Raw genomic sequence first — 14,915 nt, 5'->3', positions numbered from 1 at the left:
AAGTATTTTAGTTTTCCTTTCTTCATAGAATAGGGAATATTTTTTGTATAATTCAATTGATTCGACGCTACGAAGCCTCACCTTCGAACCAGCTGTTCCACGTATCGTGGTATCCATTTTTCGCTGACCTTCTCTGTCTACTGCCAACGTGCTAGTGCCGTCCTACTCTATCCACCTCGCTCTTTTGCGCTCAATTTTATCGTTATCTCAGTCACACTCGCGATGCGAGTCGCAAAAATCGCGTTTGTTTTTGACAGTCCGCTTTTCGGAACCAGCGAGTCGAGTTCGTTTGCGTTGGACCGCTGTCACTGCTGGATACCAGGACTCGTCGAGAGGAACCTCCGGTCATCGACGCTATTTTCCGGGTGGTCATTTCACTGCATCCGCTTCCGGCCACCGTTCCACGAGCGCCGCTTTTCGTCACCGAACCAGCAGAAAGGCCCAACAACAGGCAGTCAACGTGAGGTGCTAGTCACGCCAGTCGTCGAAAACTCTCCTTCCTGAGGTGTAACACAAAGCGTACCGCGAGACAAAAAGGACGAAAATGCAGGCCCGTAGCGTTATGTAAGTACAGAAAAGCCTGTCGCCTGGTTCGGTAAGCGTAACTGCCCGTCGTCTGCTGGGAATTTTCAAAGGGTAATTCCCCCTCACTTCGCTACAATGTCGATTGTCTAGCCCTTGGATCCTTTCCCTACACACCGCGTGTCCTTGGTGTAGCGCCGAAAAATGTCTTGTGACCGCTTGCTCTAAAAGGGGAATTGCTGTCGGTTGTGGAAAATGACCACACGCGCTGCCGTGAGGATTATTGTAATATAAAGTGTAGATATTCAGCGAATAACAGAGGTGTGATGCGTTCGCAAAGAAAAGAATGCGTGCGTGTGTGTTTGGCGAGAAAAAGGATGACGTAATAATTTGAAGTGTATCCAACTACAGTTTCCCGAGATATCCAAACATGTGTGGAACTGAAAAGTGAAGGGGGGGACGCGGTGAGACGATAGGACCTCATTTTGACGGATCAACTGTTTGGTAAGAGAGACTGTCTTGGAGGAAAACGGCGAGAAGAAGCGAAAAGAAGGGTAATGTTTGTATACAATTGAAATAATTGATACTGTGCAACGTGATCCGACCGAGGGACGAACATCATCGACGGAATAACACACCACGATGTTAATTTCCCCAACAAAGCAGGCGTTGGATATTAAAACGGCGAGTAAAGATGACTAAGTCTCCACGCGCGTGGTCGTCATGTGCCCCTCCATTTGTCGAGGCCATCGTCATCTGGCCGACACATTTCAATGCGAACTGATAACCAAGTGGTGCTGAAATGTAACAGCGGCGCAATGGAAAAATTGCGCTAGCCACCTTCCCCAATTTGCTTCGTTTCAGCTGACCTCGTATGCAGAACGTGACACAACCCGTCGTCGGGGGAAGCAATCCGTGAGCAAAAAGCAAACATAATCAGCCACTTGAGTTTTATCTCCCAACCACCATGGTGGTGCTCCGTAATCTTGGCCTGGACAACTGTCACATGACCTTGACAACACGCGCGATTTCCATCACCATTTTAGGGAAGCAGGTGAAAAAGCAACCTTCGACGGAGTACGCCGGAGCGAAATGGTCGGAAATAACCTGTTTGACATTACCCAGGTCCAGTCTTTCCAAACGTTGCGCATGCGAACGGAAGGAAAATGCGCGCCTCTCGTGGTGTAAACAAACCACCATCGTGTCGGGTGGAAAACAGAAAATCAATAACAACCACGTACGGAAGGTCACTTATCGAACGCTATCTGATAACACCAAGCCCAGGGGATCAATCAAGCGCAGGGCGCGTGCCCGACGAATGCAATTAACACCGTTATCGTGACACTGACCATTTTGCACACCATCCGATCCGGACGCGACGTTCCAGACTGATCCAGTTTTATCGTGTTTTGTTGTATCGCCGCCTCCTTGTATCGACCTACCGCACTGGATTATGCAAAAGCAAGCGGCATGCAAAGTCGGACCACTTCGCTCTGCCTTTCCGGACCGATCGCAGTCGGCGCGGAGATAATCTATTTTCGCCTGCATTGAAACATGGTCCGTGGTTGTTAAGCGTTTCCACTTCCCCACAACAATCGGTTGCCTATTAATAGAGAACACGGCAAGCAGATGGGCACAGTACCCCAGATGACACCGAGTAAACCTCGACCTTAGAGTTCTAGCCGGTGTCGAACCTATCCCAAGGATGGTTTGTCGCGCCCTCGACAAAGAGGTCAAAAATGCCCTTTAATTCTCGATCACTCTGGCAAAGTTACTATTGACAACGGGCTTGGTTTATTTTTAGACCGCGGTCGCTCTGGGAATCGTTAGGTAATCGGTAACGGGGTTTGCGCTCATGGTGAATCTTTTCTTCTCGTTTTAGACTAAATGCTAAACAGACCGTGGACGCGCTGCGCACCCTGGTAGTGACCGCGTCGCCAAAGAAATCGCTTACCAAAGCCGCCACGTCGGCCGCCGTGCAGGCTATCCAGACGCGCGACTATCATGAGGTGACGGGCGACATTATCGTGCCCTCGATGGTGCAGGGTATCGATCATCTGCGCGATCCGCGTCTAAACAAGGGCCTTGCGTTTACGCTGGAGGAGCGCCAGATCCTCGGAATCCATGGGCTGCAACCGGCCCGGTTCAAGTCGCAGGAGGAGCAGCTGGAGCTCTGCCGTATCTCGATCTCACGCTATCAGGAGGACCTGAACAGGTACCTATACCTGGTGGACCTGCAGGACCGTAACGAGCGGTTATTCTTCCGCTTGATCTCGGAAGACGTGGAAAAGATGATGCCGATCGTGTACACGCCCACGGTGGGCTTGGCGTGTCAGAAGTTTGGCCTTATCTACCGCCGCCCGCGTGGTTTATTCGTGACGATCAACGACCGTGGGCACGTGTTCGATGTGCTGCGCAACTGGCCGGAGCCGGACGTGCGCGCGATCGTCGTGACGGACGGTGAGCGCATTCTCGGATTGGGCGATCTCGGTGCGTGCGGTATGGGCATTCCGGTCGGTAAGCTGGCACTGTACACGGCCCTCGCCGGCATTCCGCCGCACCAGTGTCTCCCGATCGTGATCGATGTGGGCACGAACAACAAGGATCTGCTGGAGGATCCGCTCTACATCGGGCTGCGACACAAGCGCGTCCAGGGCAAGGAGTACGACGACTTCATCGACGAGTTCATGCAGGCCGTTGTGAAGCGGTACGGTCAGAACACGCTCATCCAGTTCGAGGACTTTGGCAACCACAACGCGTTCCGCTTCCTGGACAAGTACCGCAACACGTACTGCACGTTCAACGACGACATCCAAGGTACGGCTTCGGTAGCGGTAGCTGGACTGCTCGCTTCGAAGCGGCTCACCGGCAAGCGTATCTCGGAAAACACGTTCCTGTTCCTGGGCGCGGGCGAGGCTGCCGTCGGCATTGCCGATCTGGTGGTGAAGGCGATGCAGGCCGAAGGTACGGAACTGCAGGCAGCACGCGATAAGATCTGGATGTTCGACATCGACGGTCTGCTGGCCAAGGGTAGGCCCGAGGGACGGCTCGGCGGTCACAAGGCGTACTATGCCAAAGACCACGCGGTTATGAAGAACTTTGCCGACGTGGTGAAGGAGGTGAAACCGTCCGTGCTGATCGGGGCGTCCGCGGTCGGTGGCGCATTTACGCCGGAAATTTTGCAAACGATGGGCAAGCACAACGATAAGCCCATCATTTTCGCCCTATCCAATCCTACCTCCAAGGCGGAGTGTACAGCTCAGGCGGCGTATGATAATACAGAGGTAATGAAAATCACACACGATTCCTCCGTAAGCCCCCACTTCCATGGATGAATAGTAAAATGCAACTTCTTCTCGTTTTAGGGACGTTGCATTTTCGCTTCCGGATCTCCGTTCCCGCCGGTCAAGTACGGTGGAAAAACGTTCATCACTGGCCAGGGCAACAACGCGTACATCTTCCCCGGTGTAGCCCTCGGTGTCATCGTAACCGGCACGCATCACATCCCGGAGGACATGTTCCTTATTGCCTCGCAGGTCGTCGCGGACCACGTTTCGGAGGATGATCTGGAGAAGGGTTCGCTCTACCCACCGCTCGGTGCCATCAAGGAGTGCTCGATGCAAATCGCCGTCGGTGTGACCAACTACGCGTACCAGAAGGGTAAAGAGGACGGCCGTATTCGGCCATTGTTGCGTTGAGGGTGTTTCAATTGTCCATTTTCTTCCAGGGCTTGCATCGACGTATCCGGAACCCGAGGATAAGGAAGCATACATTAAGTCGCACCTATACGACTACAACTACGCCAGTGCCATGCCCGTCACATGGCCGTGGCCGAAGCAGGAAGAGGCAACGAAAACGCGAGAGATCAAGCCAACCAAGCTACAGGCGTAAATGGTTTCAGTCGATCCCGCCCGACCCATGTTGTTTCAGCATCAGTTTCCACCAGTATTTATGTTGTCACCGTTTTCGTAGCTCATTTATTTATTTGATCACATCCGGCCCGTGACCCAACGGCACGCCACGTTCGGAGGATGACGAATCTTCCGCGCTCTTTGGCTGGTCTTTGCGTGTGTGTGTGTGTGAGGTTTTTTTTTACTTGAATTGAACGTTCCCCGGATGGCGGTGGAATAATGGAAAGCTGCGATTTCAAGCGCGCGCGCGAAAGAAGGTAGAGTTGAACGAATGCAATGATGTTCCTTTTAAAATAGTTATTTAGATATGATCCCGCTACCAAGAAAACAGAAACCTGTGTTGTGATTGGTTTCTTAGCAAATGTCTCATCCTAACGAAATATGGCACCCGTATGGAATGCGTGATGAACGGAAACCGAAGGAACAGCAGATAGTGGAAATTACGATGTTACGAGTCCACAGGACCGCCAATGACTGTGCATGTTACACTCTGTCGTCAAATTATGTACGTTACACAAACCCTACTCGTACAAGCAGGAAAGCGAAGGCTAACTTGTTAGGAAAGTATGTCTTAAATAAATTGATTCGTTTTATCTGACGTACGAACCACAAAGTATGGTACAAGCTTGTGTGTGTTTCTTTTTTATTGTTGGGGTTTCCAACAAAGCGATTTACGTCCTAAGGACACTCTTCTTCTACGGTCACTTGGCGCTATCACAGAGAACTCAGCTCTTTGGGGCACGATTCGTCAGGAACCACAACACGCCGAACAGGAACGACGGAGGGCTGGTGATGACCGTGCCCTTTTCCGTCAGCTTCCTTGCTTCCGCGAGGTCGTACTCGACCACATCTATAATCTCATCGTCCACGCCCCCACCAGCCGAGGAAACCTTGTCCGCGTCCGTTACCTCCGCGTAGAACAACGTCTGCTCGGACCCGGACGTACCGACCCCCGACCGGTAGCGCATGATATGCTCGATGCGCTCGACCGGAATGTCGTAACCACACTCTTCCAGCACCTCCTCGCGGGCGATCTCGATCGTGGAGATCGGCTTATCAATAATGCCCGCGCACAGCTCCAACGTGACGGCAATTTCCGGCGGATACTTGGTCATATCGATGCTGCCCGGCTGCACACCGTCACTGCTGATGATGCCATGGTACACGGCTAGAGGACCATGAAACGAAAGAAATCTGGATTAGATAACCATGTCCTTGGGGCGATAATCGCTGTTTTGCCTACCCGGTCGGAACTGCTTTACGAAAACCAACTTTTTGCGGGTCACATTGTAGATGACGATCGACACCGAATCGTGTACCTTCAGCAGGTCCCAGGACTTTTGTTTGCCGTTTTGCGTGTAATGAAAGCGGAATGGTTTAACGTACGGCGAATCGGCCGGCAGAGGACCGTAGTGGATGTCGGTTATGTTGTTCATTTTGATGACGCCGAAGGAAAACTGCTGCAACCGCTGGAAAACTGGTAAAATTGCTACGATACGGGCAGTATCGACTAAACAAACAGTTGGCAGTTACTTTATGAAAGGTAAACAAAACGTGACAGACTTGCAATCTATAATCAAAAATAGCAAAATGCAAATAACTTTTTAGTTCCTAAACCGATTTTAAAAACTAACCCCTTAAATTAAAGGTCTGTTTTAGACCAACAACTTTGTGGAAGTGAAGATTTATCCATTGCTTGTAGTTTTTGAGGAAATTAATTTCTTCGAGGATTGTCTCTCAAATTGACACAAATGGAAAGTAGTGGTGGGTAACTCCATTCTGATCTGGAATTAAACAGCTCTCATGGTTAGGCTGCCCAGCCAGCAATATCTGTCAAAAACATAGGCGAGGGCGAGTAAAAGAAAAATCCCCGCCGCAAGCGGACTGTCGATGTTTATGTGTGCGTGAAGCAGGTGTTTACATGTGTGCGTGCACCCATCGGCTTGGATTGACGGTCTTTCGTGCTTCCGTTAAGCAACCCGTAGACGTTGCGAACTTGTTCGCGCGAACAATTTGACAACCAGGCATTGCCTATGTTAAGGATAGGAAAGGAAGATATCCTCTTATATCTTCCTTTCCTTTCCTTAACATAGGCAATGCCTGGTTGTCAAATTGTTCGCGCGTACAAGTTCGCAACGTCTACGGGTTGCTTTAGACCCGATTGCGGACCGTCACCAAAAATTGACAGATATTGCTGGCTGGGTGGTGTCAGTGCTTTACCGCACGATGTTTTGACAGGCGAAAATGTATGGGATTTGACAGCTGCAAGGTCGGCACGATTTCTTCGCACGATAAAATCAAAATCATTTGATTTTTTCGGATGGACGCATCCGATTTTAGCTGTCAACAAAGTTGGACTTTATAAACTTGGAGTTGTGCCTTTCATCTAAGAAAAATAATAAAATTCATCGTCTTAGAATTTAAAAAATTACAGAAAAATTGGCGGACCTGTCGTCCGACAAAAGATCGTGCGGTAAAGCAATGACGCCAGCCTTAAGCGACTTTGGGAATTTGATGTCAGATGTACATGCCAGCTGGTGGTACTAGTACCAGGTTTCTTACCTTTCGCTATAATCTTGCTTCAAATACATCATATTCAGAAAAATGGTCTCATAACATAAAACATGTTAGCTCCGCGATAAAGTGCGGAGGAAGACTCCCCGATGGAAGTGCGAACAAAACATCAAAAAGACTTGCTTTACTGTTTTAGTCATGACGGATTCAATTTGAAACAAACAAAATGCACTCGTATCGTATAAAACTGAGTAAATCAGTTAGATTCTGCTTATTTCTCAAGAAGGGTTAGAGTATTTCTGTCTACTGTGTCGTGTCGTTTAAATTTACTTGGAACAAGATTGTCAACAAATGTTAACAAATGATATAAAAACCCACAAGTTCGATTTTCACACATGGTATGACGGATTGGGATTCAGATTTGGAGATAACACAAAATGTAATGCAGTCGAAAGATCTGAAAGTGCGCCAAATTAGACGCTTTTCACTGTTTCTTTTTATTTAGATTTCATGTGGAAGAATCCTGGGTCATCTGTATCACTTGGTGCTATTCTTGGGAAAGGATCGTCTTCAGTGGGTCTCTGGGGGCGGCGTTGTGGTCGTGCGTAGTTTACGCGTACGCGGGGTGCACGTGGTGCGAACCGTTTGCCCAAATGCCACTGCAAGAAGACTGATGGTGATTAAAGCGATGGTCAGAAGCTTCATGGTGTCGGAATTGGGTAGTAGTATTGGGCGACTAGCTAAATCAGCACGGCTCGTCTGCGATTCGATTCACACTAACTGTCGTGTTGCCAATGCAATCATCTAAATACCCTCGAAAACGTTAAGAAGCGTTCTGATCGAGCCACCTTTCATTCACACGTCGGTGCAGGCACATCTGTTCACAAATACTTAAACACGAGAAATGTTCACGGTGCAACGGCTCACCAACAAATTCCATCAATGTTTAGGAGTTAAGATCCACAACAACATTCTACCAGAAGCAAGCACGAAAATCCATGTTATGTTTATGAGACACACGGAAGTTTTTTCATGAACCACGTATTTAAAACTGAAACCATGTTAGGTGTTCGTAAACCCGTGTAACAATATATTTTTTTGCGACAGAACCAAATTTCCTACAACGAACGGGAAGGGTCGTATTGACCTTCAGCACGCTCCGCCTTATGATTCATAAATGTTGCCGTACAGCAGAAATACAAAAAAAAAGATCAACGCCCAACCAACTGAGAAAACATTGAATGCAATGTGGTGCAATCGAGATTCTTCCACGTATTGGGATGTGAGTCTTAACCGTCCACTGTTCAAATGTATTCACCATGCTTTAAAACGGCGTGTCGAGACTCTGCGTGAAACATAACGACGCGGCCAGATGGGATAAGGTTAGCTCATGATGACCTCAAACGATAGGTTTTTATCGTCTCGCTGCTGTTTTTGCTGTTTTTATTTGAAAGATTGGGATTCGGATTTCTTACCGGATTTAATTTCAAAAAGAGTCCGGTCCACCACTAGATGTCAAATATGATATGTCGACTATGTCGATTAGTTTGTTTTCTCCAATAGGTGGCGCTGCACAAATAGTTTTAAAAGGCCCGTTACAGCAAATTAATTTAAATAAACTTCGCATTCGGTGAAGACACATGGAATCTTAATTTATTTACACAATGATAGTATGAATAAGTACTTTGGACTTGATAAGCAGCTACGTTGACCTACTAGAGCGCTGTTACTTTTTTGGCAATAAAAACGTTAGCCCCGCACATAGAAACAGCAACCCGGACAGCATGTAGAATGTGACTGGACAGTTTTGAATCATGAGCAGTCCAATCACTGCACTGGCCACAAAACAACTTAATCGCCCTGTCATATTCGTCAGCGCAACTGCCATCGCCCTGTGAAAGGGGGAAACAATAGTGCGTCAAATAATGCCGAAACGGAAGAGTCTCTTACGAAAGTCTTACCTAACGTTCGTGGGGAATATGTGTACCACGTTTGCGTTCACCAGCAGGACACAGTAGCCAGCGAATACGATCTCGAGGCAGAACAGAATGGCCACGGCGTACGCGTTGCTGATGAACTGTAGCGCGATGCCGCAGATACCGGCTACGGTGCAGTTGAACACCATCATGACCTTCTGATCGATTCGACCCAGCACGGCCGAAGTGACCAGAGCGTATATCACACCGAACACGCCCAATATCAGCGTGTAGAGGAACGTCTCGAACTTGACCTCGTCGTCACAGAGTTCGAGCTCGGCCACGAACGACGATTCGGCGGTTTGGTTCCGCTGCAGAATGTCGCAAACCTTCTGTGCCTCACCGGAGGATCCGTGCGAGTAGATTTGGTTCATGATGTCGGGAAACCACAGGCCGAGCCCACCATAGCTGTAGAGAACGAATTAAAAGATGTTAATCGTAAGTTGGGACAGTCCAGGGATTAACCGTACATAGCAAACGCTCCGATGTTGTGCACACAGCAGATGATAAAGTAGATCAGGTAAGGAAGTTTTAGTATTGGCACCGTTTGTTGAACCATTGATCGTAACAATCCGGTTTCCTTTGTATCGTTCTGTTCTTGCGCTAGCACATCCTCGGGGTCGAGTTTGAGCGAAGTCACAGCAAACCCATCGGTGTTGGTGGTTCGTTTATTTATCCTGTACACCATGCGAAGCACCTCCAAAGCTTCCTCGTTGCGACCTCGCGACAGCAGGAACTTGGGACTCTCCGGGCAGAAGCAGAACGCGATTCCGTTCAAAAACGCAGGCAGCGTGTTGATGATGAACAGCAGGCGCCACGGTTTGAATTCGAACGTACCGGCAATCAGGATCACCCAGTCGTACGAAAGAATCCACCAACCGGCCACTAGAAGCGAAGGAATTATGGTAAGGACATTCCAGGAGACCAGTATAGTGCACAAGCTTACATGAAACATAGACGATTCCGACGCCACCCCAAACCGAGGCAAACGAGAGCATTTGACTGCGCTTGCTCGGCGTGGTAAATTCGCCCAAGTACGCGTACACCGTCGAAGCCGGTGCGGCCACACACACCCCGGTGAGGAACCGGAGCACCAGCAGCGACACGAAGTCGTTCGCCACCAGGGAGACCGCCCCGAAGAAGGAGGTCGCAAACAGTGCGTACTTGAGGATGATTTGTCGCCCCCGCGTGTCGGCCAGATAGCCCCAGAAGTAGGACGAACACATCGTACCTGATGGCGGTTAGAAGGTGCACCTTGTTGATAACGCCAAACACAAGAACAGCACTGCGTCACTCACCGAGAAACACGGCTCCACCGACAATTCCCTTCTCGCCCGCGTCCAGATCTAGATCACACTGGGACGCGGGCAGTATGATACTCATGCCCATGGCCTCGTTGATCGATGCCATCATGCCGAGCCCGGACAGGATCGACAGGACAATCTGTACCCGGCCGAAACCGGCCAACTCGAGCGCCTCATCGAAGCTATGCCCATCATCCGGCGGTTTGTGTCCTTTTTCGGCCGCGTTCGCCTGCTTCCCACCGTCCACCGTAAACACCATGCTCACTGCCGATGGAGCCATCTGGGTTTTGTTCTATTTTTTTATAATGGTCAGTGCGTCACGGTACGAGCTCCTGTCCCTGCCTTGTTACGACCGTGTTCGTACGGTTCCGGATTGCGACTAAACGTGCGTCGCTTGAGCGCATTGCTGTAATGATCGCGATTATTTAAAGTCGGCAGAATAAACATCGAATCGAGGGACTGCTTTCCGCACACGAGTCTTATCAGCGGTGCTGCTAGCGGTTTACCATCCTATCAGGCGCCCGAACTCGTGAGCAGATGAATGACTGTACGAAAATTGTGGCAAATGTAAACCAACGATCAACGTGCCCTGTGGTAGCTTACAGGGTAAGCTCCAATAAGGTGTACGCCACCAACAAGTGTTCCCCAGGGGCAATATACGAGGCAGAATGCCTCACAATTACAGCGATGTTTGTTGGCACAAAGTCATGCAGACTCTTTGGCTAAGACAATCTGATGTCACTCGTCGAGTGGAGGACGTCACATGTCGTCATCTCTTCTTCTCTCATGTGCAGCGGAATTGCGAAGGTTTTAAGGATGATTGTCTCAAAAGATAACATACACTTTTATTAACTACGACAACGATCTCGCACGTTCGTACGAACTTTTCCAAACCAGTTTTTTTTTGGCAGTCACAAACAAATTATGTTTTCGCAAATTTTAAAAACAATTCACACACACATTCAAAATATTGCTCGTGATAGTGTACGATAGAAGTAGACTTTGAATGCTCCGAAAAAATTTACGATCATCTTTCGTTATCTCGGCAAAAGACCTTTTTTTGCATTCGAAATTTGCAAGTTCATATACAAATTGGTAGCTGATGCAATGTACTTTGGTTTGGTGGTGTTAATTACAGAAAATTTCACCATACTATACAGTCAAACAAATTTATTAGTAAAAGCTAAATTTACACTGATCGAAAAAGAGCAACCGATTTCATTCTTTGTCAACATTGCGCATCTTTACGTAGTGTAATGAGGGCTATGAAACAACTGCTTGAAATTTAATAACATACACGATAGTTAAAACTTTTTTAAAGAATATCCATTAAAACAGTATGGGAATGAATCCGGTTATGGCCCTAGATGCGCTTTTTCGCTTCTATCTTTTTTCCCATCTCAACAATAATGCAGTGATATAATCACCAACGGAAAGCCGAAGATCCTAGCTAACTTTTCTCTAAAGTAATTATATAATTTTACCTAACGGAACATTGTTGTAGAGTTTTTGTATTTTGGCATCAAGTTTTATCTGGTTGTAGGCTACTTTGAAAAAAAGGCAGAAATTGATAAATAATTAATAAAATACCCACTAAATAATTAAAAGAAGCTGTTGTTAACATAAGAAGCTTCTTAGCTGGTTTTATAGGCTACTGCTCAAAAAGATATTAAATATTGTATTGTATAAATATAAAAGAAGTTAAATATTGTTTAATGTAAAAATATGAGAGATAAAGGAAGCATTGATAACTTCAAAATGAAAAAAGAGCTATTTTGGTTAGAAACAACGATTTTTTATATCGTTTAATATAAAACAGACACTTTAAACACAACACATATGGAGCCCGCAATAAAGATATTTTTCATTTGTTCGGCCAAATTGTACGACACGTACATTAAATCTGAACTTGATGCCAAGTTATAAAGTACACTTAAATTACTCAATTTGAAAGAATGACACTCACCACTTTTCGATGTTTAGCTTTATAATTATCGCCTTTGCAAAATGAATCAATTTTAAATACAAATATTTTTGATAACGATTTCTTGTTCTTTTGCTTACAGAAAAAGCGTTGGTATTAGGTCTAATAAACCGTGATATCAATGCCATAGATCAATGAATGTTTATTTTAAATCTGTATCCTTTCATGGGTAATTTTATCGGTTCAATTGTTTTATATGCATTCATTTTTTGTATCTTTCTTATTTCCACCCACAATATAAGCAAAGCGATCTGGTCTTGGTCTACTATCTCACGAATCCTGTATCGTAAAAGCAGTTTGGCAATAGTTTTTATGAAAATCCCGATTTCGTAAAAATTACAGAATAGTTATTCATGTTCATTTCCAATTTATTCCCACATTTTCTGCAGATCCGCTTGACCGTTTGCATTACATCTTTCCAGCCACCTTCCGCGCTTCCCTCATAGGCGTGTCAAGCAATTTTCGGAACATTCGTTTCAACCTCTCCATCCCTTTCACGCTTCGTTTAATTTTCCCAAACGCCGCGAAAAGATTTTCCCCGCCACGGGTTCGTGTTCTTTGAAATTTGCTTCACGGTGTGAAACGATCTCCCATCACTTTCCGCATGCATGCAATGCAGCTCTTCCTCGCCCGATTATTGGCAGTGCACGAGTTGCATCGGCAAACCGGGACCAAATGCATCCGAATCGATTTTGTCCGGCTGGGAAACGGTGGTGGGTGGAAAAGTCCTCCAAGAAGAGGGAAAACCCGCGTCAGTTAGATAGGGACGGACGCAAATGGCGATGCACCAAACGGTGGGTTGGTCGTGGCCCACGGTTCGGTCGCGGTGCATGTGATCGTCGAGTGTGATCGTGCCCTTTTCGGCTACTGAAAAGCCGGTCGCGACTGGTTGGAAATGTTGGGGTGTTTACGCTGCCACTCCGGGCGTCCCCAATGGTCTGGCGAGGGCACACGGTGGTCGATTAATGTCATACTTTCCAACCTGAGAAGCTTCGTTGGGGCAAGAGGTATAAACTAAAGCCTAGAGAAATGGAGCTCAAATCCATTTCTGTGAAGTGGGCGGAGAGTTAAACTCTGGGACGCTTAGAAACACCGCGGCTTATGGCCAATGCAAGATCAAAAGTGTGCCAAAACAAAAATCCGCTCAACATCTGTGCTAGATCTGTTTTGTTATCCGAAGAACTTAACAGTTTCCCTCGGCCCTCGAGGGAATTAACAAAAACCCACAAAATATGATAAACGTACTTCCGCGTTGAATGTGGCTCATAATTGAATTATTGTTCCACAATCTGTGACACTCCGGAAGCGACCTTGTCCTCCGGTTCGTCTCGTCAGTGCCAGCATCGTTTCCCCCTTGCAAACCGCACCCTAATTTTCAACATATTGCGTTGATGAGGGTTCGCGGTCGGCAACAATACCAAGGGATCGAAAGGCGTCCCTGGTACGGCGCGACACTTGACCATGTGGTGCGCACATGTAACACCCAATGACCCGGTGTTCGAGTGTTCAGCTTAGAGTAGAGTTCCGGGACAGAAAAAAAAGTCGCGGCTCGCAACAACTATGGGAAGTGCGTCTTGATATCTTATCTGCACACAGCATATCACAACGTAGCGGACGGCTTGTCCTAATTCCAGGCACCCTTTAACCCACCTTTATCTCCGGATTGTCAGTAGTAGTACCCTCTTTCTCTTTTTATTTCTCGATCTACTTCCTCTTCCCCTGTTCCCGGGACTCCATCTTCCAGCGTAAAATCGTCCCTAATAAGCAAGCTATGATTTATATTGTCACCGTCCCGGGGTCCGTTCGATCCGAACCGCGTACATTAAGAACTACGAAGAGAATGAAGTCTCACGACAACCGTTGGACAAGTCCTTTTAAGGCGTCCATTCACAAAAATGGACATAAATCGCTCCGAAACAATACAGACCCGTTAGCTTCGAAGGATTCCAATCTCTCTCCGCCTCTCGCTCTCTGTCTCTCTGGTCCGTTTAACCTGACTCCTTTGCGTGTACTGCGTGTTTTGTAAATATAGATTTTTTTAATGTTTGTTTTCCACGTGCGTGTGTTTTTTTATATTGTTTCCCATTCTTAGAGGCGCGACTGTGGCCATGTCGCTTTCGCAATAAAAGCGGCGGAGACACCAGTAGTCGCGACATCAACCTGCTGCTCGGCCGGCTGGCGACCCGGATGGCGACGCACCGAACGACAACTGTCGACGTATATGGTAAGGACACCTTCTCGGCCGGGCACCCGGTTTTTTGGTCCCGCGATGACAGCACGTTCTCTCACTCCAGCCCGAGGATCCTTGTTTCCTCGAGGCTTTTGGTCCGCGTCCAGAATGAATCGAGCCTCTAAGAATGGGGTACGGACGGACAGGGTTTAAAATCAAAATAATAAAACGGGTGGAGGAAATGTGGGTCAACCGGGATGTTCCTTTGTCCAGCTGCCGGAAGAGTGCGGAAAATGCGAAAACGATCGTGAGAATCTGGACCACACGCTGTTGCGGTTTTTGCAGAACCTTACGGACAAGAGATGGGTTTATTTTTATATCTTGATTTTCTGGCAGGATAATACATCCAGATGTGAGATTTACTGGCGTAGAATTTATAGTGAAATTGACTTCCAAGCTTGAATAATATTTGCAATACTCTTTGCACTATTACACACAGCAATAATCTTAAACTTAGTATGAATTTTCAATTAT

General features: G+C 47.3%; 3 protein-coding genes across 4 annotated transcripts; 1 reads left to right on the top strand and 2 right to left on the bottom strand.

Moving 5' to 3' along the window:
- Positions 1-279: 279 nt before the first annotated feature.
- On the top strand, positions 280-5,049 carry LOC131259820 (NADP-dependent malic enzyme-like). Its single transcript, XM_058261412.1, has 4 exons — positions 280-564; positions 2,405-3,806; positions 3,888-4,182; positions 4,250-5,049. The coding sequence occupies exons 1-4, from the start codon at positions 545-547 to the stop codon at positions 4,411-4,413; spliced, it is 1,881 nt and encodes a 626-aa protein (XP_058117395.1). The 5' UTR covers positions 280-544; the 3' UTR covers positions 4,414-5,049.
- LOC131259822 (uridine diphosphate glucose pyrophosphatase NUDT14-like) lies at positions 4,542-6,003 on the bottom strand. Its single transcript, XM_058261415.1, has 2 exons — positions 5,677-6,003; positions 4,542-5,601 (listed from the first exon to the last, which is right to left on the bottom strand). Exons 1-2 carry the CDS (start codon positions 5,867-5,869, stop codon positions 5,159-5,161), a joined length of 636 nt encoding a protein of 211 aa, XP_058117398.1. The 5' UTR covers positions 5,870-6,003; the 3' UTR covers positions 4,542-5,158.
- Positions 6,004-8,580: 2,577 nt separating this feature from the next.
- On the bottom strand, positions 8,581-10,812 carry LOC131259821 (synaptic vesicle glycoprotein 2B-like). Of its 2 annotated transcripts, XM_058261414.1 has the most exons (6): positions 10,734-10,790; positions 10,222-10,633; positions 9,870-10,154; positions 9,394-9,808; positions 8,909-9,331; positions 8,581-8,839 (listed from the first exon to the last, which is right to left on the bottom strand). In XM_058261414.1, exons 2-6 carry the CDS (start codon positions 10,505-10,507, stop codon positions 8,674-8,676), a joined length of 1,575 nt encoding a protein of 524 aa, XP_058117397.1. In that variant the 5' UTR covers positions 10,508-10,633; positions 10,734-10,790; the 3' UTR covers positions 8,581-8,673. The 2 variants fall into 2 exon arrangements, with proteins under 2 accessions (XP_058117397.1, XP_058117396.1); XM_058261413.1 differs by having other exon boundaries at positions 10,222-10,812.
- Positions 10,813-14,915: the final 4,103 nt, after the last annotated feature.

This window comes from Anopheles coustani, chromosome 3 (assembly GCF_943734705.1).
Source record: "Anopheles coustani chromosome 3, idAnoCousDA_361_x.2, whole genome shotgun sequence".
NCBI classification, from domain to species: Eukaryota; Metazoa; Arthropoda; class Insecta; order Diptera; family Culicidae; genus Anopheles; species Anopheles coustani.
The sequence above is the reverse complement of the archived record's forward strand: the minus strand, read 5'-3'. Positions and strand labels throughout refer to the sequence as shown.

Coding starts and splice junctions, on each gene's coding strand:
- LOC131259820 (XM_058261412.1), top strand. CDS start 545: ATGCAGGCCCGTAGCGTTAT. Junction 565..2,404: donor ATGCAGGCCCGTAGCGTTAT/GTAAGTACAGAA, acceptor TTCTCGTTTTAG/ACTAAATGCTAAACAGACCG. Junction 4,183..4,249: donor CAACTACGCGTACCAGAAGG/GTAAAGAGGACG, acceptor ATTTTCTTCCAG/GGCTTGCATCGACGTATCCG.
- LOC131259822 (XM_058261415.1), bottom strand. CDS start 5,869: ATGAACAACATAACCGACATCCACTACGGTCCTCTGCCGGCCGATTCG. Junction 5,602..5,676: donor CGTAAAGCAGTTCCGACCGG/GTAGGCAAAACA, acceptor ATGGTCCTCTAG/CCGTGTACCATGGCATCATC.
- LOC131259821 (XM_058261413.1), bottom strand. CDS start 10,507: ATGGCTCCATCGGCAGTGAGCATGGTGTTTACGGTGGACGGTGGGAAG. Junction 10,155..10,221: donor CGGTGGAGCCGTGTTTCTCG/GTGAGTGACGCA, acceptor AACCGCCATCAG/GTACGATGTGTTCGTCCTAC. Junction 8,840..8,908: donor ATATTCCCCACGAACGTTAG/GTAAGACTTTCG, acceptor CCCCTTTCACAG/GGCGATGGCAGTTGCGCTGA.